Below are 22,898 nucleotides of genomic sequence, written 5' to 3'. Positions count from 1 at the left end.
TATAATCCTATCAGGTGTCTCACATGCACTTTGCTGAATGGGTCACTGTAAGATCACAGATGTCTTAAACTAAGAGACATTTTTCTAAAGTTTGAGAACATACTTTTCACCATTCCTTTCACTTAGAAGTAACTCAGACACCATGCAGTAACAACAGACCCTGTCCTGATGGAAGTCCATGTCTGGAGTATGGAGGGACCTACCTATGTACATGTCAGACTGGAATAGACTTCGACTACAAGGACTTTTACCCCTATGGTAAGAGTCTGAGGCGCCAACCTTGCAACTGGCAACTTTAGCAGCTATATGTTAGTTTGTGAGCAGCTGGTCGCTATAGTGAGAAACATTTTTAAGCACACACATCTTGGCAAGTGTAAAATTCTATTTTAAATGGCTCGATCACGTCAGCAATTTACATTAAGGATGTTGGGCGAGATTTAGAAATCATTGCTATTGTTAGTGTAGTTTTTCAGTCATTGATTAAATCCTTAAATGTTAGATTAATGTGTCTTTGTGCTTGAATAAAACTTAGACAATTTTTTGTTTCCCAGTGCAATGGGACACATTCAAGTCTCTGTATGTGTTCTTCAGTACAGCCCCAATCGGCCTGCGACTCTTCTCCCTGTATGAATGGAGGGTATTGCTACGAAACAGATGGAGGCTACACCTGCGACTGCAGATACGGATACTGGGGGAAGCACTGTGAAAAAGGTAGAAGAGTTGATTAAAAAATGGAAAAGTGCCTGCATCTGAATTAGTGAAGAAACATTATCAATACACCCTTTAAATGTGTGCATTATTACTTCAACTCTAACTCTAACCCAACAACAGCTATAATACACCAGGAAACATGCCATTACTCGTAATGCTGCTTGAAATATGGCAATGCTGAAAGGCTTAAGATAATTTCCACTTATGACTGAGTTATGGGCTGTTTTCCTGAAATATGACTTGAACTTTAATGGAGTGGAACAGATTTATTTTGTGTGATTAAAAGCAGGGGTGCTCTCTGCTTTAAGGATTTCCCTTCCACTGTCTTTTTCCAGTTAGACTCAATACCTGTGCTTCTAGCCCCTGCCGCAATGGAGGCTCCTGTAAGGAGGAGGGAGGGAGCTACAGATGTGTGTGTCCTTACCGGTTCACTGGAAAACACTGCGAAGTGGGTGAGTACCACTTGTATAAAATTTTCTTCGCAGTTACTTTTCACACGTCTAGAAAAATTTGTATTTGATCAGGATATTTTCAAGCTAATAATGCAGAAAGAGGGTCTACTTTAAGAATTTTCTTTACTGAAGTACAAACTATGTAAAAGTACTCTGTGTTTAGTTAAATTTTTCCTTAAATATTGTATAATTTAAATATACATTGAAATGAAACTGTGCGCAAAGTTAACTTGTAGGAAATGTTAATGACTTGTTAACATCTGAAGTGTGACTCTGGTGACAGACAGGTTGGAAAGTGTTGGCTTGATCTTTAACCCTGTGTTGTATTTTAAAAGTTTGTTCTATCATCAAGCAGGGAAAATCTTCATTATAACATGTTGCGAGTAACTGAGGCTGTCAAATTAATGTGGTGCAGGAAATATATATATATATATATATATATGTATATATATATATATATATATATATATATATATACATATGTATATATAAAAATGATTACAAAAAATTAAATGACAGTACTTAAGTAAAGTATCCAAATTTCTTTCCAAGAGTATAAATCAGTACTTTCATCAACTTTGATTTTGAAACCATTTCACGTTCTTGTTCCTATGCTGTAACCTAGCAACTTCCTTCATCTGTAACTGAATTTGCCCTCCTTCATTTCATAGTATAAGAATGATAATAAACTTAAGCTAGCCCTTTTTTAAACAGGTGTTACAAAGTGCTTCACATAGTTAAAAATTAAAATCAAATCTGCCTATAGCACAGCTTCCCCTTAAACGCAAAATGTTTTTTTAGTCATTTAAAATGAAGAAAGACAAAAAATTGATTCCCGTCAATTTTAATGTTATTATTTATTCTGGATGTTTTCTTTCAGGGAAGCCTGACCCCTGTGCCTCCAGTCCCTGTCTGAATGGTGGGACATGTTTTCACTACATAGGAAAATATAAATGTGAATTCAATTCAATTCAATTCAATTCAATTCAAAACAAGTTCAAACTAATTTGTCCTTCATATATATCCATTCTAAGTAGGTTTCATGCATAAACCTCTTTAAATGACCTTGTTTGAGAAAGAAAAACAGGAATAGCCTTACTTTTGCGGAATTAAGACGAAATTCGGATTTTTGCTTATAAACACCAATTCCTTCAGTCAAAACAAATTCAAACTCCTATGTCCTTCATATATATCCATTCTAAGTAGGTTCCATCCATAAACCTCTTTAAATGACCTTGTTTGAGAAAGAAAAACAGGAATAGCCTTACTTTTGCAAGTTAAAGCCAAATTGGTATTTTTGCCATAAAATGAATTCCTTCAGTCAATTCAATTCAAATTCAATTCAATTCAAAAATACTTTATTTATCCCAGAGGGAAATTAAATGTTGATGTAGCTCAATTAAATCAAGGAGTTATTATAGATGCTGATGGCTGTGGGCAGGAATGATTTCCTGTAGCGGTCCGTTTTGCATCCAAACTGAAGAAGCCTTTGACTGAAGAGACTCTGTTTTCTGATAACAGTCTCATGGAGAGGATGTTCAGGGTTGTCCATAATTCTCTTGATTTTATGCAAAATCCTTCTTTGCATTATTGTCTCCAGAGGTTCCACAGTCGTCCCCAGAACAGAACCAGCCTTCCTTATCAGGTTGTTGAGTCTTTTTAGGTCCCTGGTTCTGATGCTGCTGCCCCAACAGATGACGCAAGAGGAAATGACACTCTCAACAACAGACTTGTAGAATATCTGCAACATCTTGTTGCAAACCTTGAAGGACCTTAGCTTCCTCAAGAAGAAGTTTAAAATGAAGAAAGACAAAAAATTGATTCCCGTCAATTTTAATGTTATTATTTATTCTGGATGTTTTCTTTCAGGGAAGCCTGACCCCTGTGCCTCCAGTCCCTGTCTGAATGGTGGGACATGTTTTCACTACATAGGAAAATATAAATGTGAATGCACTGAGGCCTACAGTGGCAGGCACTGTGAAATAAGCAGGAGCTCAGTGCGTATCCCTGCAGGTAAGCAGACTGTATGTCACCATACAACAATGTCTTAATCTTGCTCTGATATTGACATTTGTACAATGTTGACTCAATAAGATTGGCAGAAGCAGGGGATATCCTGAGCTGTTAAGTGCACAGATACAAGCTTTCCATCTGAAGATAATCTTAGAAGTGTTGCTGCACTGGAGGCCCCATTTATACAGATATAGAATGGCTACATAAGCTATGTAAAGTAAGACCTGATTAGATCCGATGATTCATGTCTGCACACTCTAACAGCATACTGGAGGTAATTTTAGGAGGACAAATACAGGGAGTCTTAATGGAAAGCACCTCTGTTGCCATAATACTCTGTTCTGGATGAGCTCTTTAAAGCCCTACTGTTTGTGAAGTGGTGTTACTATGCAGCCATGGTGGCATTATCAAAGTGTTTGGATTCATTTCAGAGCTGGGCTGTGGCCCGCCCCCGCATGTCAAACACGCTGAGATCCAGTTTTCCTCAACAACACCAGGCTCGGTGGCTGTGTATATATGCCATTCAGGCTTCACGTCCGTGCCCAGAGCCACTCAGAGCATCTGTGGCATTCAGGGAGACTGGAGCCAGCCACCTGTTTGTGAGGGTCTGTAACACATATCAACACAATGCATCCTCCAAAAAAAGTCCCTATAAAAAAAGTTTATAATCATCAAAATCTTTCATATTAGTTTTTATTTACATCATTTTTTTAATTTCTCATTTTTTACAGAGATCAATGAGTGCTTGTCACAGCCTTGTCTCAATGGCGGTTCTTGTCGAAATAAGATTGGATCCTATCAGTGTGTGTGCAAGGATAGCTTCAGTGGAAACCGCTGTCAGATAGGTAAAAGCTTGAGCAAACCTTTGATAATAAACAAAGATATTTAGATCACCTGCAAACATATGTAACACCTGTGTATGTCTGTTTCATCTCCATTAAGACACAAATGAATGCCTGTCAGAGCCCTGCCTGAATAGGGGGACATGTGAGGACCAACCTGGCACCTACTTGTGTCACTGTCAGCAAGGCTTTAAAGGACAGAACTGTGAAATAGGTGTGGTGTGTTTTTCAGCCTCTTCTATAACAAGTGTATACATTCTAACCAACAGAATATGCAGAATGACAATTTTTACCAAAGTGGAAATATCTGTGTGCAGAGCAGGACGGGTGTGAGTCCAGCCCCTGTCTGAACGGAGGTGTGTGTCGGGGTTACAGGCAGAATTATATGTGCATTTGTAAAGACGGTTTCTTTGGGGAGCAGTGCCAGATGTGTAAGTGGATCAGCTCTGCCTCATGAGTCTCTTTTGTTAATAACCTGATCCAAACATGAATGTATCAACTCTATCAGTATCTGTCTGTAATTAACAGTGACCAGTCTAACTGGGTGTGTCTGTGTTTACTAGACTGAGAGAAATTATAGACTTGCTCAACATTCCCCCCAACCCCCCAAGTCGCATTCAAAAGTGGATTGTACTTTAAATATGTCCATAGACTGAAGGTTCAACTCACAAATTAAATAATAAATTTCCATTCAATTCAATTTCCCTTTCTAATATGAAAGTATAGATAGGATTGAATAGGGGCCAGCACTAACTTAACTTGCTGTCTGTAGTGACATAAACCAAATAGTAGCATCTTTTTAAAAATCTTTGTCACCCCCAAGTGGAAGACCCATGTGTACTGAAACCTTGTGGAAACCGTGGCCGCTGCTGGAGTGACAGGAGAGGAAACTACAACTGTGTCTGCAAAGTGGGCCTCACCGGCAAAGACTGTGAGAAAGGTCGGTTAAGAATTAGACTGTCCTCTGAGTACTAGTCTTATGCATTGCAAATGCAACTTTGTAATTATTTAATGTATGGATAAAAAAAAAAAAAGTAAGGTTGCCACTGTTCCCAGACCTGTTGCCTCCGCATGGTCTCCATGTGCTGCGTGTAGAGGAGAGTGAAGTGGAGCTGCGCTGGGATGAGCCGGAGCCCTCACACGGCCTTATCAGCATGTTTGCTGTTACCTACGCTCCCCTGGGCCAGAGCAATCCCAAAACAGACTACCTGGACAGGCAGAAGTCCACCCACGTTATGCGAGACCTAGTCCCCGGAATGCTGTACAACATCTCCACTGTCTCCATCAAACTCAAAACCAACAGCAACGACACGAGCCAGCCTGCCACTGCATTAATTCGCACCAGTGAGGACATTCTTACATAAAATGCCGTTGTTTTAGCAAAGATAAAACTCCTGTAAAGTGTTTCTGTGTCTATCTTTATAATAATTTAAGTGCTTGTTTAAATTTAGTTAGTGTGTTTCTGTTGTAGGACCCCAGCAGGTGGAGCAACTGCAGGTGGTTAATGTGTCTTCAACTCAGGTTTGGCTGAGTTGGCTGGTTCAAGCTGCTCGTCATGCTGCTCGTCATGCTGCTCGTCATGCTGCAGTCAGCAGGGTGCATGTGTCTTTGCTACCTTCAGATGGAAGTGAGGCTCGCACTGCAGTGCTCAACACAAGCACCACTGAGTACACCTTCAGGTCAGCTTCTGAACAATGAGAGCCCAGAAATCCCAGTGACACACCTGCAGCTTCCTTTGTGTCCACTGAGTGGTGCTGTTGTACTTTGAACGGTTGTTGATGAAGTACCTTTAAACCAGCTGAGGGAACTTTTTCATCACATTCGCAAAGAATTACACAGTAATGTCAAACACAGGAGTTGACTCTGTGTACCTTCTTGTATTTCCCAGTTCATTGCAGCCTGGTCGGGTGTACATAGTGGATGTTTTAACCCAAAGTGGAATCAGACCAGATGAGTTTCCCTCCACCAGCCACTCAGCTGGACCACTGCAATTCTGGACAAGTAGGTTCCATCATTTAGTGGACACTACTAACATCATTTCCATGTATTCTAACAACAAAGATAAAGCAATAATATGCAAGCCACATGTTACGTTAGAAGTGTCTTTATTCCATCATGTACATTACATGAAATAAAATTAAATGAAAAAATACTTTATTTTGACAAAAGGAAATCATATATCAGCGTGATCAGAGCCTGATCAGACTCAGTATAACAGACAGAAAATGTCGGTTATGTAATTTGAACATTGGTGAAAATTAAATGTGTTTTAATATTAACTGCACATTCAGTAATTATACAACATACATGTTTTTTGTATAGCCTACTGTTTTTTTCATGAACAACATTAGATAAAGGGGAAGTTAATTTTTTTTTTTTAAACCTAGACCTTATCTCTGGCATAAAATACATTCATCTACTCACCGATAACAGTTTGGTGAAAGTCGCCCTCCTTCGGACGCTATCTAGATTTCTCGAGATCCACTTATATCCATATGACGGGAGAGAACGGGGGATTGTTCTAAATAAGGCATTATTTGTCTTTATTTCACCAATATTTTAAGACGAATGAATGAATGAACGCGTACTATTCCACTGTTAGCTCAGTGCTGTCATGTTGTTGTTATTGGGGGCTATCAGGGGGCTTATGGGGGCTTTCTACAAGCGTCTAGTGGGATAACGTCATTGACGCGCGCCACTGCAGCACAGCTTATTTACCCGGTGCTCTGTGACGGTTGGCTAACTTCACTCAGAGTTTGCTACTGCTGGTTCCATAGTTCGTGTTTGCGTTTTTCCAAATTGTCCAAACAAAATGACTACTTGGACGAAGTTCAGCTTTCACAGGCTTTCTTTGCGCGACCTGGATTTACTAAAGCTCTGGCTAGTTGCGCTGAAAATTCACCTGAATAATGAAGTGGGAGCATTGAAGCGTGCGGATCATCAGGTTTGCAGTGCTCACTTCGCTCCGAAGACTTATTGCCCTAAAGGGACAGAAAGAAGGCCAGAAAGGACGGCATATGATCCTCAGGAAATATTTATGCTTGTGTGTAGGCTACTGAATCGAAAGTTGCCCGTTCGGTCCTGCAGGCTTCCTGCAGAGTCGTAATGAGCATTTTCTTGCTGTTTATTATGGCTTCCAACATCATCTTACATGACAAACAAAAGAATAAAGTTCGACTGTTTTAGCAAAAATCTTGTAATGAAATATATATGTAAATAGAACGTTGTAACTAAGTGTAGTCTTTCCTTTTTAAATAGTATTTTAACATTAACTTATTAACCTAATCATGAATTTGTACTTACGACATTGCCTCTAGTGCTGGCAGCAGATTCAAATTCAATTCAATTCAAATTCAAAAATACTTTATTTATCCCAGAGGGAAATTAAATGTTGATGTAACTCAATTAAATCAAGGAGTTATTATAGATGCTGATGGCTGTGGGCAGGAAAGATTTCCTGTAGCGGTCCGTTTTGCATCCAAACTGAAGAAGCCTTTGACTGAAGAGACTCTGTTTTCCGATAACAGTCTCATGGAGAGGATGTTCAGGGTTGTCCATAATTCTCTTGATTTTATGCAAAATCCTTCTTTGCATTATTGTCTCCAGAGGTTCCACAGTCGTCCCCAGAACACAACCAGCCTTCCTTATCAGGTTGTTGAGTCTTTTTAGGTCCCTGGTTCTGATGCTGCTGCCCCAACAGATGACGCAAGAGGAAATGACGCTCTCAACAACAGACTTGTAGAAGATCTGCAACATCTTGTTGTAAACCTTGAAGGACCTTAGCTTCCTCAAGAAGTACAGTCTGCTCTGTCCTTTCTTGTAGATGGCTTCACTGTTGTGTCTCCAGTCCAGTCTGTTGTCCAGATGAACACCAAGGTATTTATATTCCTCAACCACCTCCACTTCTTCTCCCATGATGGAAACAGGGTTTGATCTGACCCTGTTTCTCCTGAAATCTACAATCATTCATCTCCTTTGTTTTGTTAACATTCAAGATGAGATGATTGTTCCCACACCATGCCACAAAGCGGTCCACCAGCTCTCTGTACTCAGCTTCTTGTCCATCTCTGATACACCCGACAACTGCAGAGTCATCTGAATATTTCTGTAGATGACAGGAGTCTGACTTGTACTGGAAGTCTGAAGTGTACAGAGTGAAAAGGAATGGTGAGAGTACAGTCCCCTGTGGTGCTCCTGTGCTGCTGATCACCTGGTTAAACACACAATTCTTCAGTCTGACAAACTGTGGTCTGTTTGTCAGGTAGTCATTAATCCAGGTGATTGTTGAGGCCTCCACCTGAGTCTTCTGGAGTTTAAGACGAAGCAGATCAGGCTGAATTGTGTTAAATGCACAGGAGAAATCAAAGAACATGATCCTCACAGTGCTGCCTGCTTTGTCCAGATGACAGTGGGTTTGTTGAAGCAGGTGTATGATAGCGTCTTCAACTCCAACTCCATGGCGATAAGCAAACTGCAGGGGGTCCTGATATGTGCTGGTTTGCTTACACAGGTGGGTCAACAGGAGTCTCTCCAGGACCTTCATGATGTGGGATGTCAGGGCAACAGGTCTGTAGTCATTGATGACTGAAGGGTGAGTTTTCTTTGGTACCGGAACCAGACAGGATGTCTTCCACAACAGTGGTACCTTCTCTTAGGTCAAGCTAAGGTTGAAAAGGTGTTGCAGAATCCCACAGAGCTGCTCTGCACAGGCCTTCAGGACTCTGGGGCTGACACCATCTGGACCTGCAGCCTTGTTCCGGTTCAGTCTCTCCAACTGCCTCTTCACCTGACTTCTAGAAACAGAAAAGTGGGAGGGGGAGGCAAAGGGGACAGCAGCATCTCCTGATTTGGTTGAAGACAAACTAGTGGAAGCAGAAGAATCCATGACTGAGGTGGAGGTGGAGATGTTACAGGAAAGCTGTGGGTCAGACGAGGGTGGGATGTCTCTTTGGCTGGGAACCGGAGGGGAGGATGGTGAGCTTGTTCCTGAACTGAACCTGTTGAAGAATGTGTTCAGCTCATTTGCTCTGTCCAGACTTCCATCCATCCGATCCTCCCTCTGCTTGAGGCCTGTGATCTTCTTCATTCCTGACCACACATCTCTGATATTGTTCCTCTGCAGTTTACTCTCAAGCTTCTTTCTATACACCTCCTTGCTCTCTCTGATCTTGACTTTGAGCTGCTTCTGTATACTCCTCAGTAACTCCCTGTCTTGCTCCCTAAAGGCTCTTTTTTTCTTGTTCAATAGTTCCTTTAGCTCACTGGTGATCCAGGGTTTGTTATTAGGGAAGCATCTCACTGTTCTGGTGGGGATGGTGTTGTCCACACAGAAGTTTATATAGTCAGTCACACACTCAGTCATGGCATTAATGTCCTCTCCATGTGGCTTACAAAGAGAAATCCAATCGGTTGCATCAAAACAACCCTGTAAGGCTTCTTCAGCTTCCTGTGACCACTTTCTAACAGTCCTTTTTGTGACAGGTAGTCTCTGGACAAGGGGTTTATATGCTGAACAGAGAAAAACCAGGTTGTGATCTGATTTACCCAGGGGAGGTCTTGATTTGGAAATGTATAAATCCTTGTCATTTGTGTAAAACAAATCCAATGTCTTGTTTTCTCTGGTAGAGCAGCTGACAAACTGTTGAAAAGTTGGCAGTGTAGCAGAGAGTGAGGCATGATTAAAATCACCAGATATTGCCACAAAAGAATTGGGGTGTTGTGTCTGTATCTTAGCAACAACGGAACTGATGACATCACATGCAGTGTCGGCAACAGCTGAGGGTGGAATGTAAACAGCCACCAAAACAACACTGGTGAACTCTCTTGGCAAATAATATGGACGAAAACTTACAGCCAATAGTTCAGTGTCAGGACTGCAGAGACAACTCGTCACAGTAACATGTCCTGGGTGACACAATCTGTTGTTGACAAGCACTGCCAATCCACCCCCTTTCCTTTTCCTGCTACTCTTTAAATCTCGATCTGCTCGTACAGTCAGGAAGCCCGGCAGAGAGACGCTGGAGTCGGGGATATGATCCTGCAGCCATGTCTCAGTAAAACACATAATGCTACATTCCCGATATTCTTGCTGAGTCCTTGTCAAGGCTAGAAGTTCATCCAACTTGTTAGCTAACGATCTTACATTGCCCATGATGACGGATGGCAGAGATGGTTTGAACTTCTTCTTTCTTTCTCTCCTCTTTGCTCCTGCTCTGCATCCACGACGCCTCCTTTTCAATTCCAGTGGGATTTCTGGCTTCAGTTGTCGAATTATTTCTGCTTTTCCAATGTTAATCAGCTGCTCCCTGTTGTAAACCACCCTGTTGCTATGGTTATGCATCATAACAAAAGAGCAAAATATACAAAAGTATTGGGAAAAATCAATCCAGCTGCACAGCATCCAAGGCAGGAAGGAACAGTTGTCCAAAAAATGCAATTTCTTCCAAGAAAAAACAGGAATGAAATTTAGAAAAAAAAGAAAATCTCAATGTGAGGTACAGAGCTACTCCAACGTGCTGCCACCCTCAGCGGCGCATTTTAGAACACATGGATTTCACGTGCATACATTCAGATTGTTTACTTTCCAATCTACAGGAAATGGCCTCAAAGTCCCGGAACCGATCTACAGCCTGTCAAATTAAAAGTCCTTTAAACATTTTGCCTTAATGGCAACACACTCCCCACCTGGCCTCTGTGAGGTCACTATACAAACAAATTATGAATTAACTAAACTTGTACACGTCACTCTTTACGCAGAAGCAAAACAAGTTCTGTCACTGGTCTAAGGTAATTTTTTGAATGTCCTTGATCTGTGGTCTTCAATTCCACCTTACGGACTTTCCCATCTTCTCCAGGAATAGCCTTTGTGATTACCGCCAAAGGCCAGTTGTTGCGGACAGCTTGGTTGTCTTTGAGAAGGAAGACATCTCCTTCTTGCAGATTTCGGTATGTCTTCCGGCTGTGCAAAGTTGACAAGTACACTTGTCTCCAACGGCTCCAGAACATATTGGACAAGGCTTGTACTTGTCTCCACTGCTTGGTGAGGAGGTCTCTGTCTGTAAAGTCTCCTGGAGGAGACGGGACACTGGCTTTCTGAGTTAATAGCATGGATGCTGTGAGAATGAATGGATCCTCTGGGTCATTTGAAACTGGAACTAGTGGTCTTGCATTCATAATTGCTGCCACCTCTGGCATTAGTGTGCACAAGACATCATGGGTCAGGTGAGTGCCATGTTCAAGAAGCATCGAATCCAGGATCCTGCGGGCTATTCCAATGAGGCGTTCCCATGAACCACCCATATGCAAAGCATGTGGTGGATTAAACACCCAGGAACATCCTTGTTGGTGTAAGTACCTCTGCACAGTGGTGTCTGGTTGCGCTGCACTTATCCTGAGTTCTCTGCAGGCTCCAATGAAATTTATACCACAATCTGACATTAGTTGTTTGGCTGGTCCTCTTATGGCAAAGAAGTGCCTTAAGGCGTTGATACAGCTTGAAGCGTCCATTGAGGCAACCACCTCGATGTGAACTGCTCTGGAGCTCATACAACAGAACAATATGGCCCACCACTTGCTCTCAGACTGTGCCCCTCTCGTACGTCTGGCAGTGATGTGCCATGGTCCGAAGGCATCCAGCCCCACATACGTAAAGGGAGGGCAGGCTTTGAGACGCACTGGTGGCAGAACCACCATTTGTTGCATCTGCCTCCGTCCTCTGAGTCGGCGACAAGTCACGCATTTGTGAAGAGTTGAGTTAATGAGCCCTTTACCTCCCAGGATCCAGAGTCCTGCAGCCCTCATGGCGCCTTCTGTTAGATGGCGGCCCTGATGTTTTTCTTGGGCATGATGGTGTCTGACGAGCAGCAAGGACACATGGTTTCCTTTTGGTAGAATAACAGGCTTCTTTTGCTCAATCTCCATGTCTGCGTTTTTCAGGCGGCCTCCGAGGCAGATGAGGTCATTCCGCAAGATAGGGTTGAGGCGACGAAGACAGTTGTTTAGAGGAACTGGTTTGTCGTTCTCTATAGCTTCAAACTCTTTCTCAAATGCTTTCCTCTGCACAGCCCTAATGATGACTTCTCTGGCTTGGGAAAGCTCATGCAGAGCGAGAGGCATCTCACATTTATGCCATCCACACTTGTCCCTGATGTTGGGAGACTTGTAAGATTTTGAAACATGAATTAAAGGGATAGTTCGCCTCTTTTGACATGAAGCTGTATGACATCCCATATTAGCAATATCATTTATGAACATTGACTTACTCCCCGCTGCGTCCTGTGAGCCGAGTTATTTCTCTCTACCTTCGTATCACTACAGCTATGTAAACCGTGCAGACCGAAGTGCAGACCGAGCAGTCCCCTGCTTCCGAGCAGTAAACACTGTAACAGGTGCAGCTATCGCCAGGTGGCTGAACGCATTGATATGAAGGGAGGCAAAAATAGCGCCAAGCGATTGTGAGGTCTGACTTTTTCTGGATGGATGATTTTGTGATGCAAATGTATTACTCTTTTGAACGCATATTGTTTTGAGAAGAAAGACGCTTTATTTTTGGGATCCTAGCAAACTAGCTTTCGCCCATTGACTGCTGGGATAGCCTCCAGCCCCCCCTGCAACCCGACCGACGGATTCAGCGGTATAGATAATGGATGGATAGCAAACTAGCCGGACTACCTTCGTCAACGCCAAAACGAGGCTGGAACTCGGCTCACAGGACGCAGCAGGGGGTAAGTCAATGTTCATAAATGATTTTGCTAATATGGGATGTCATACAGCTTCATGTCAAAAGAGGCGAACTATCCCTTTAAGAGTGCCACAGCTCGCTGGAGTGTGTAAAAATTGGAAAACCTCTCAAAACACTCTATGCTGAGACCTTTTCCCTGTAGCTGGGTGACATAGCTCTTCACATCTGGACGAATCTCCGCATCTACTTCTGGTGAGATTAAGCTGAATGACTGAATAGGTTCAGGTTGAATGGAAGGCTTACGCAGAAAGGTAGGTCCAGGATTAGTGGTCTGGCGAATACGCTGGACTCGATTGTGGACATATACATAAAACCGTCTGGATTGGTTGCAGGGTTGGGGAGTAACGGATTACATGTAACGGCGTTACGGTAAAAGGATACAAAATAAAAGTAACTGTAATCCGTTACAGTACAAGCAAAAACGATGTACTGAGATTACAGTTACATTCAGTGAGAATGGGGGTTACTTAACAAGATTACAATTTGTGCGAGATTGCAGTGACAGAAGTACAGAGCGGCAGGGTCGGACTGGGGAAAAAAATCGGGCCTGGCAATAATTTTCCCCGGGACCAGCCCCCCCTCAGTATTAATTAGTATCTCCAATCTAATTAAATAAAAATAAAAAAACGAGCACAGACCGCTCATACAGTCAATGGCATGTACCCATAGAAGAAATACACACTCACACACACATCACACAACCTGACTATCGACTGCTAACAACCATGATCAGTAACCCACACAAACCCAGACACATAATGGCTCGGCGGCCAGCAATCGGATAAACCAATGAAGTGAATCAATCCTGTGAAAGAATGAAATCAAGTGAATGAAACCTGCACTCACCCATTATGAAGTTAACTCTGCCAGCCCCATAATCTTGCCCCTGCTCAGCCAACTCCTTGACGTTGGTAACGTTACGGCGGCTAGCATTAGCAACGAGGCTGCTAGGCTTGCTAAATCGGTAAGCATTAAGCATCAAGGCTACTGAAGAAAGCTAGTCTTTTTAGCTACGTTATATTATTATCTTTCTTCTCGGCTATAAGTTAACCTTTGTTTACGGCCACTGGCCCTAACCTGACGTGCTAGCTGTCAAATCACCTGGAAGTTTTCACCGGAAGTACTGGCGCACACACACAAGCAAGGGTGTGCAAAGAAAAATAAAATGTGATGTAAAAGTCTTACTTTGCTTATTTATTACTAAAGTAGAGCACTTCATTGTCATTGCACATGTATTAATGAAATGCAGTTTGGCATCTTATCAAGTGTAACGCGTGCAGATTGTATAGCATCCAGTATTTAGAGATAAAATGCAGTTATTTACAGCTAGTGTAAGGAAAGATGGTTAATAGATATGTGCAGAATAGGTCAATTACCTAGGGAAATGCATGTATGTGCAGAGAATGTATAATGTAGTTATGGCAGTACAATGAAAAGAAAAATAGCATGGTATAAATAAATGTGATAAATACAGATGGAATCATACAGATAATATACAGATTATCCTATACCATAAATAGGTCAAAGTAATCCAAAAGTAATCCAAAAGTAATTAGTTACATTACTTTTTTTAAGTAATCCAAAAAGTTACACTACAATTACATTTTAAACAAGGTAACTTGTAACTATAACGGATTACATTTTTAAAGTAACTTACCCAACACTGATTGGTTGTTAATGTATCCAAGGACCACTTTGCTATCTGTGTAGAACTTAGTGAAATCTAGCTTGCAGTCTAGTTAATCTTGTATCAGTTCAGCCATTTCTACAGCCAAAACTGCTGCACATAGCTCAAGTCTCAGTATGGTTGGCTCAGATTGGGGAGCAAGTTTTGACTTCCCCATGACAAATCCAATGTCAACCATGTCTTCTTGGATAGTCTTTAGATAGGGTACAGCGCCAATGGCCTTAGTAGAAGCGTCACAGAACACACAGAGTTCTACTCGTTCGGCCTTGGTCAGAGAGATGCCTGTGTACATCCTTGGTACATGAAAATGGTTCAACTCTTGAAGTGAGTTTTGCCAAACCTCCCACTTGCCTAATTTATCTTCAGGCAATGGGGTATCCCACTCTGGTGCCTCAGAATTCAGCTCTCTGAGAAGGGCTCTTCCCTGGATTGTGACTGGAGCCAAAAAACCCAAGGGGTCAAAAACACTGTTCACCATTGAAAGAACTCCTCGTTGGGTAAACGGCTTAATGTCAGTCGACACAGAGAAGGTGAATGTGTCATTCGCTATCTCCCACAGGAGGCCTAAGCTGCGTTAAGTTGGCGACTCCTCTCCACTGAGGTCTACATCTTTCCCAGCTGCCACACAGTCCTCACTTGGGAAGGCCACCAAGACAGCCTGACTGTTTGAAGCAAACTTGTGGAGCCTGAGGTTGGACTCAGCAAGTGAAGCCTGAGTCGATGGCTTCAGCATCAGTTGGGACAGAACAAAGACTGTCATCCACATAAAAGTGGCGCTCGACAAAGGTGACAGTGTCTGCTCCATGTTTTTTAACACCCTCTCTGATGGCTCTTCTAAGCCCGTAGATAGCTACTGCTGGAGATGGGCTATTCCCAAAAACATGGACCTTCATCCTGTAGTTTATGACTTCATTCGTCACATCATTGTCCTTGAACCATAAAAATCTGAGATGGTTCCTGTGCCTTTCCTCTACTAGGAAGCAGTAAAACATCTGCTGTATATCTGCCATGACAGCATCCTATTCCTTTCGGAACCGCATGAGTACTCCCAGAAGGGAGTTGTTCAGATCAGGGCCGGTCAAGAGCACATTAGTTAAGGAAATTCCAGAGTGTTGGGCACTCGAATCAAACACCACCCTGATTTGACCAGGTTTTTGTGGATGAAATACTGCAAAGCTTGGTAAGTACCAGCACTCTTCGTCTTCCCTTAGTCCTGGCGCCACCTCAGGATGGTCATTTTTCAACAGTTTACCCATGAATCCCACATATTGATGTTCCATCTCAGGCCTCTTCCTCAGGTTGCGTTGAAGTGATTCAAACTGTTTAAGTGCTTGATCACGGTTGTTAGGTAACCGTTGTCTGGGCTGTCTGAATGGTAACGGAGCGACCCAACTGTGTGAATTATTTCTGTACACCTCTTTGTCCATTATTCTCAAGAAGATCTCATCTTCAACTGAAGGTGCCAGCTTGTTGTCTTGTTGGGTGCGGTCAAATGCATTTTGACCCAGCCGGTTTTCTTTAGCCCTGCTGGGCCCTAATACACTGTTCCTAGGCTCTTTGCTATGATGTTCTTCTCTGACATGCAAAAAGCTTGTGCAAGGTTAGAGGAGAGAAGGCCGACGACAATTAAACACTATTGTCTCGCAAGTGCTGACATTTGGTTTGTGTGCGTTGCCCAGGCAGACCTCTCCAACCAACACCCATCCTAGGTCAAGGTGTTGAGCAAAGGGGGCATTGAGAGGGCCGTTTATTTGCTCCCTTACCTTGTGCGATCTAATTACGTCTCTACCAAGCAGCAGAAGGATCTCAGCAGTGGGGTCTAACTCGGGAAAGTGTTTTGCTACTTTGACGAGGTGAAGTTGATGAAGAGCGGCGATCGGCGTGGGGATTTCAGCCCAGTTGTCGGGTAAGTCATTACATTCAATAAGCGGGGGGAGGGGGATTGTGACCTTCCCATTGAGTGCCTCGACCATAAAATCTTCAGCCCTTCTGCCAAATGTTTCTACTGTGCCAAAACATGTCCTCAGTTGGTAAGGATATGACTCACAATGAATGTCAAACAGGTCAAAGGAGCTGGACCTCGCCAGTGACTGGTTGCTTTGGTCATCTAAAACGATGTATGCCTTAATGGCTTTTTTCTGGACAGCTCTTGTGATACACCTTTCCTAGGCATATCTTGGAACATGACCGCCCAACTTGTCCTGCACCACAATTTGAGCCTTCAGTGCAATTTGAGCTGACAACTTCCGTGCTGTCGTCAACCTCTTCTCCCTCCCCACCATCCTGTGATGAGGGTACAGGGGCCGTGTTTTGTGGTGCAAGTCCTGGATGCATAGCTGAGACATGTTTTGTGCTGTCACACTCAGAACATTTCACTGATGCTGTGCAGTCCCTCGCCACATGACTATTTGAGCCACAGCACTTAAAGCAAAATCCTCTCTCTTTCAGAAAGTCTTTGGCTCTAAAGGCTTTGCATTTGTTCAGTAGATGTGGCTTTGTGTGTATTGGCAACTCTTATTTGGATCACTGGAAGTGCTTGAATCTGCTGGGGAGACATTGGTCTTATGAACTGCAATGGGGTTCTTGGTGCTTTTAAAATGGAACTTTCAGCCTTCAAAGAAGGCCCAAAGGCAAAGCTGGGGTCATTCCTTTTCTTTGCTTCATAGCACACAAACTTAGTGAAGAAATCGAATGGTGGAAACTGTCCTCTGTTTCCTTCTTTGTACCTTGAACCCGCGGAAATCAATTTTTCCTGGAGTCCATAAGGCAGCTTGACTACTATAGGTTTGATGCCGCGTGCAGTATCCAGGTAGGACAAACCTGGAAGATAGCCATCTTCCTTAGCACACTGCACTTCCATTAGCAGATCTACTAGCTCCCTTAGCTTCAGATTTTCCTTTGCTGAAACCCTCTAGAATTTGTCGAGTCGAGTGAAGAGGGCCTTTTCAACTATCTCAGGCGCTGCGTAGCATTCCTGAAGACGTTCCCAGGCTTTCCTGAGTGCTAAGTCTGGGCTTGCTATATGCACTGAACGTAAGCATTTCACTTGGTTGCTAGATTCTTTGCCAAGCCATCGAGTCATTAAGTCCAGCTCTTCGGTAGCAGTGAGACCCAACCCTTGGGTAGCATTTTTATATGAAGACTGCCAAGCACGATAATTTTCAGGTTGGTCATCGAACTCATACAAGCTTGCACTCACCAGGTCATGTCGAGCTAAATATCGTGCAAGATGTTCAGTTGTGCGCACACTTTGGTCAGTTTCCAGCTGAGGGAAAAAGTGCGGAGCGAAAACATTCAAGTCAGTGTGAAATGTCTTTGAAATTACCTGAACATTCTCTCTGTCATATATGTCTGACAGTTTGACTGCTACATAAGCGTAGTCTGGGCCATCCTCTACTAAAGCCTGGTTTATAGTCGGTAACGCAAGACGCAAAGCAAGACGCAAGAAGAAACGCAAGCCCTTGCGCGGTTGCAAGCCCCCCATTGCGAGCTTGCGTGTGTCACCTCAATTTTCTAAACTTCACGCAAGAAAAGACGCAAGCCTACTACTTGAAAACGACATACTCATCGATCAGACAGCATGCAGAGCGTTTACACACAGTGCACTTCACTCCTGCCCGAGCCGAAATCAGCCAGCCTGAAAAGCTGATTTCGCTTAAGCTATAAACTCTGTAAATATATAACTTTAGCAACATTTGAAACATTTTCAGGCGAGAAAGTAGTCGTTTAGACCCCCAAGGTGTTGAAAATCTGAGAAAATACCGGCTATTTACAAGAAGAAGAAGCATGAATCACTCGAAGAGGTCCTGGCGGTGAATTTCCTTTCATCATAGTAGGCTTGTCATTGAAAAAACCCGCTACTCCACCTACTCTCCTGGCAGTGAATCGCCATGCAGCACACGCAAGCGCCGGCAAAGCTAAATGAAGTATAAACGTCTCGAGCCATTAACATACGCGCAAGAAGAAAGCGCAAGGGCAGTTAAAAGAAGTATAACTCAGCCTTAAGTCCACATTGCCAGTGTTATTAGCCTGTGGTGGCTCACATGAAGAAACAGGGACCTGCCGGTATGAAGAAAAAGGGTTGTTTGGACTGAAACAGAGAGTGGCAGCTGTAGCATGCTGAAATGTCTAAGGGTTAGCCTTCGTAGCAGCTCGCTCTGGGTACCTTGTTGAAGAGAAATGAGCTTGGACGTATTCGCTTGTCCGCTCTATTTTAATCAAACCCGACCTTTTCCGAGCCCGTGCACATTGTGTCCGAGCCCGGCCCGGCCCGGCACATTAACTGTAATTATGAGCCCGAGACCGCTTTAAACCCGACCATTTCGTAAAATGGCCTTATGTCCTTACAACAAAACCCAAAGCATTTCTCTGTGAGGGCTTGCTTCGCTCTCAGGGGTATGCTTGGAGAAGTAACAAAAGAGGACATTGAAGGCTGACTATCATCCTTTCTGCTATGGCAAGCCTGCTTCATGTGTCTGTTCATTGAAGAAGTACCCGTTTTTTTGCTATCATAAGTTAGCAGCATGCCACACTTACTGCACTCCACAAAGCCGACACATACATTGTCACTACCCACGACTTGTTTAAAATATGTCCATACCTCCGACTTTCCTTCAAACTTGCTCACTTTTTAATTCTCCCGTTTTTCTTTTTTTCTTTACTTCTTCAGGCTTACATGTTGCACGCCAGCCAATTCAGCACAGCAGGGCAGGCTCGGTGTTACGCTTGCCAGTGGAGGAAAACTGCGCATGACACATAGCCTTTTGCAATTTCGTAGTCTGACTTGTGCAACTTTGTATACATTAAGAATATTGTCTATATAGAATATTTCGTCTAATTATTACATAATTTTGCCCGTACCAATTAAGCTAATAGTGATTTAAAAAAAAAAAAAAAAAAGCTTGATCACGTCCGGTCCGACCCGAGGATAGTGGCTCGGGTGCGGGCAGAGAATCTAAACTCTAAACAGAATACACCTCTCCATTGTGTGAGCTGTTTCCCAAACGGCTACTTCGGCTTCAGCAGCTGCTGCTTCTCGGCAGATGGCGAGTGTCACCAGCTCAGTCTCTCTTTTTACTCTTTCCAACTGTGATTCAGCTTCTTTAGCTGCTATATCCATTTTAGCTTTAGCTTCTTGTTCTGCATATGTAATGCGTACTTTGGCAGCTGCTGCTTTTGCACGTGCGTGGAATAGTGCACTGTTTGATGATGCAGATGATTGCAAACTTCTTCCACTCGCTACAGATGCCTTAGCACTTTTTGCTTCCATCTTGCCACGAAGTTCAACACTAACTTCTCTGTCTTTTCACTGTGTTGTCCTCACTGCAGTGTAGCAACTGTAGCTATACAACCAGCTAACTTGCTGTGTACTATGGCTTCCAACATCATCTTACATGACAGAGTGAAAACTGTAACAAAAGAATAAAGTTCGACTGTTTTAGCAAAAATCTTGTAATGAAATATACATGTAAATATATGTAAATAGAACGTTGTAAAAAGTGTAGTCTTTCCTTTTTAAATAGTATTTTAACATTAACTTGTTATGCTGACGACATACAACTTTACATTAGAACTGGAGCATCATCATCACCATCTTCACTCACTGCCCTCACTACCTGCCTGGAGGAGATAAGGACGTGGATGAATCAGAACTTTCTTCAGTTAAACTGCTCCAAAACTGAGGCCATACTGATTGGCACCCCTCACCAGGTTCAAACTTCAACTCTGACGACTATGTCTTTTTCTGGACAAGACATCTCCCTCTCCACCCCTGTTACAAATCTTGGAGTAAGAATGGACTCTCAACTTACATTTGAAAATCACATTAAGCATCTGTTTAAAACCTGCTTCTTTCATCTTCGTAATATCTCCAAAATTCGTCCATCTCTCTCTTTCTCTGATGCCGAGACTCTCGTCCATGCCTTTGTTTCCTCCAGGCTCGATTACTGCAACTCTCTGTTTGTTGGAATCCACAGAAAACACCTTCAGAAGCTTCAATACATTCAGAACGGTGCAGCCAGGGTTCTATTGAGAGCTCGTAAATCTGACCATATTACACCTATTCTCCATGATCTGCACTGGCTTCCTGTCACTTACAGAATTCAGTACAAAATTGCTCTCATCACCCATCAATGCTTAAACGGAACCTCACCAGATTATCTGAAGGACCTTCTCATTCCACATTCATCCACCAGATCTCTACGATCACAAGACTGCAACCTCCTCCACCTTCCTCGATCCAGATTAAGGACCATGGGAGATCGGGCATTCTCTGAGGCTGCCCCCCCCTCTCTGGAACTCTCTCCCGGTCTATCTGAGAGCTCCGCAACCACTGGGCGACTTCAAAAGAGGCTTAAAGACTTTTCTTTTTAAGCAAGCCTATTCTGCCGCCACATGATTTTTATGATGTTGATTTTATCCCAGATTTTAGTTGTACTTTGTAGCACTTTGAGATTTTTGCTAATGAAAAGTGCGTTACAAATTTGATTTATTATTATTATTATTATTATTATTATTAACTTATTAACCTAATCATGAATTTGTACTTACGACATTGCCACTAGTGCTGGCAGCATACATTCAGATTGTTTACTTTCCAATCTACAGGAAATGGCCTCAGAGTCCCGGAACCGATCTACAGCCTGTCAAATTAAAAGTCCTTTAAACATTTTGCCTTAATGGCAACACACAGAGAAATCCTCGACAGTTGTGAGACAGTAATTTCTGAAGACAACCAGACCTGTGTCTCCTGACCTCAAATCCCACTTAGAGCAACAATGACATTCCTCCTCTGTTGGCATAGGTAAACATCGTCCACAAGAATACCACCAGTTAGCATCGACTCGAACGGTAAGGACGGCAATCGTACTAAAAGTCGTCGTCCACGTCATCAAAATCTGATAAATGTTCTGCCATATTGCACAAAACTAACAGTAGCAAACTCTGTGTGAAGTTAGCCGACCGTCACAGAGCACGGAGTAAATAAGCTGTGCTGCAGTGGCGCGTGTCAATGACGTTATCCCACTAGACGCTTGTGTAAAAAGCCCCCAAGCCCCTGATAGCCCCCAATAACAACAACATGGCAGTTCTGAACTAACAGTGCAATAGGACGTGTTCATTCATTCATTCTTCTTAAAGTATTGGTGAAATCAAGACAGATAATGCCTTATTTAGAGGCTGTATTGTCGATGCCCTGTTCATTCCAGTTATATGGATATACGCGGATCTCGAGAAATCTAAATAGCGTCCGAAGGAGGCCGACTTTAACCAAACTGTTATCGGTGAGTAGATGAACGAATTTTATGCCAGAGATAAGGTCCAGGTTTAAAAAAAAACGATCTTCCCCTTTAAGGCAACTAAACAAGGCAAAAGCAATATTTTTCATGCAATCTTTGCAAACCACTGACTATTTACTATCTTATCCTCAGGGCCTCTTCCCCCACAGAACCTCTCACTGTCACATGTGACCCCAAACTCAGCGCTGGTCACCTGGAGTCGCCACCCGAGAAACATCCCAGATGGCTTTGTGATCAACGTGACCCGAGGGTTGAATACCAGGAGTCGCTTCCTGCCCAATGGGAAATTAGGATCATATACCCTCCGTGAACTGATTCCAGGACAGCGCTACCATGTGGCTCTCACATCCGTTAAAAACACAGGGCGGGAACAGATCCACAGCAAACCACAGCATTTAGCATTTACTACATGTGAGTGTCTATCATGGGAATCTTTTGTAACCCAAACTTACATTATAATAAATGATGCCATACATGGGACTTTTGTGCTTAAATCTGAACTCTAATGATAAATAAGCTACAGTTGAACCATTCTTCTGTATCAATTTTCTCATACTCAGTGCCTACACAGGCCAAAGCAGGAAGGAGAAATAGGCCAACAGTGACAGGACAGGGGACTCAGAGAGGACGCACTTTTCCCTCGTCTCTGCCTCCAGTTCTGGGAGGCACAGCAGAAACAGAGAATTCAGAGGAATCGCTCAGGTACTTAAAAGGGCTAGATGATTAAAACTAAACTAAAACTGCTTTAAAACATAAACATAATAGCAGTGCAGCTGTGGAAGCTTAATAGTTTTTTCTTTTTTTTTTTTTGCAGATACACAGAACTGGTCGACAGAAGGGGAAAGATAACAACCAAGTTCTCCCACTTGTCTCGGAAAGCCATTCGGCATCGTAGTAGTAAGTATCACTAAACATGTGATGAACACTTAGTGGAGAGTCAGCAGAAGATAGATACTTTTCTTATAGATGCTCCTGTAGGTCAGATGATTCAATAAGACAATACCATACTTCTCTGACATCTACATATGAACATATTCTACTTGATACCTGGAAGCAGTTAAAATTTGCTCTGTACGTCCCAACAATAATTAATCTTATTTGCTCATTTTGAGAAAGAGGAACAATTAGTCCACAGTCTTTTAATGTATGATTTTGAAC

At 42.8% G+C, this 22,898-nt stretch overlaps 1 protein-coding gene across 1 annotated transcript in view; it reads left to right on the top strand.

Moving 5' to 3' along the window:
• The window catches only part of sned1 (sushi, nidogen and EGF-like domains 1), a 43,369-nt gene that overhangs the window by 13,359 nt on the left and 7,112 nt on the right, over nt 1-22,898 (top strand). The window contains exons 11-25 of the mRNA XM_075484853.1: nt 127-258; nt 592-711; nt 1,047-1,163; nt 3,033-3,176; nt 3,608-3,781; nt 3,908-4,021; nt 4,119-4,232; nt 4,336-4,449; nt 4,842-4,958; nt 5,075-5,362; nt 5,490-5,697; nt 5,907-6,019; nt 21,873-22,151; nt 22,301-22,442; nt 22,555-22,637. Of these exons, the coding sequence (XP_075340968.1) occupies nt 127-258; nt 592-711; nt 1,047-1,163; nt 3,033-3,176; nt 3,608-3,781; nt 3,908-4,021; nt 4,119-4,232; nt 4,336-4,449; nt 4,842-4,958; nt 5,075-5,362; nt 5,490-5,697; nt 5,907-6,019; nt 21,873-22,151; nt 22,301-22,442; nt 22,555-22,637 (2,259 nt within the window). The remainder of the gene's footprint in view (nt 1-126; nt 259-591; nt 712-1,046; nt 1,164-3,032; nt 3,177-3,607; nt 3,782-3,907; nt 4,022-4,118; nt 4,233-4,335; nt 4,450-4,841; nt 4,959-5,074; nt 5,363-5,489; nt 5,698-5,906; nt 6,020-21,872; nt 22,152-22,300; nt 22,443-22,554; nt 22,638-22,898) is intronic.

This window comes from Odontesthes bonariensis, chromosome 15 (assembly GCF_027942865.1).
Source record: "Odontesthes bonariensis isolate fOdoBon6 chromosome 15, fOdoBon6.hap1, whole genome shotgun sequence".
Taxonomy (NCBI): domain Eukaryota; kingdom Metazoa; phylum Chordata; class Actinopteri; order Atheriniformes; family Atherinopsidae; genus Odontesthes; species Odontesthes bonariensis.
Note: the sequence above shows the minus strand (reverse complement) of the source record. Positions and strands in the feature narration are given on the sequence as shown.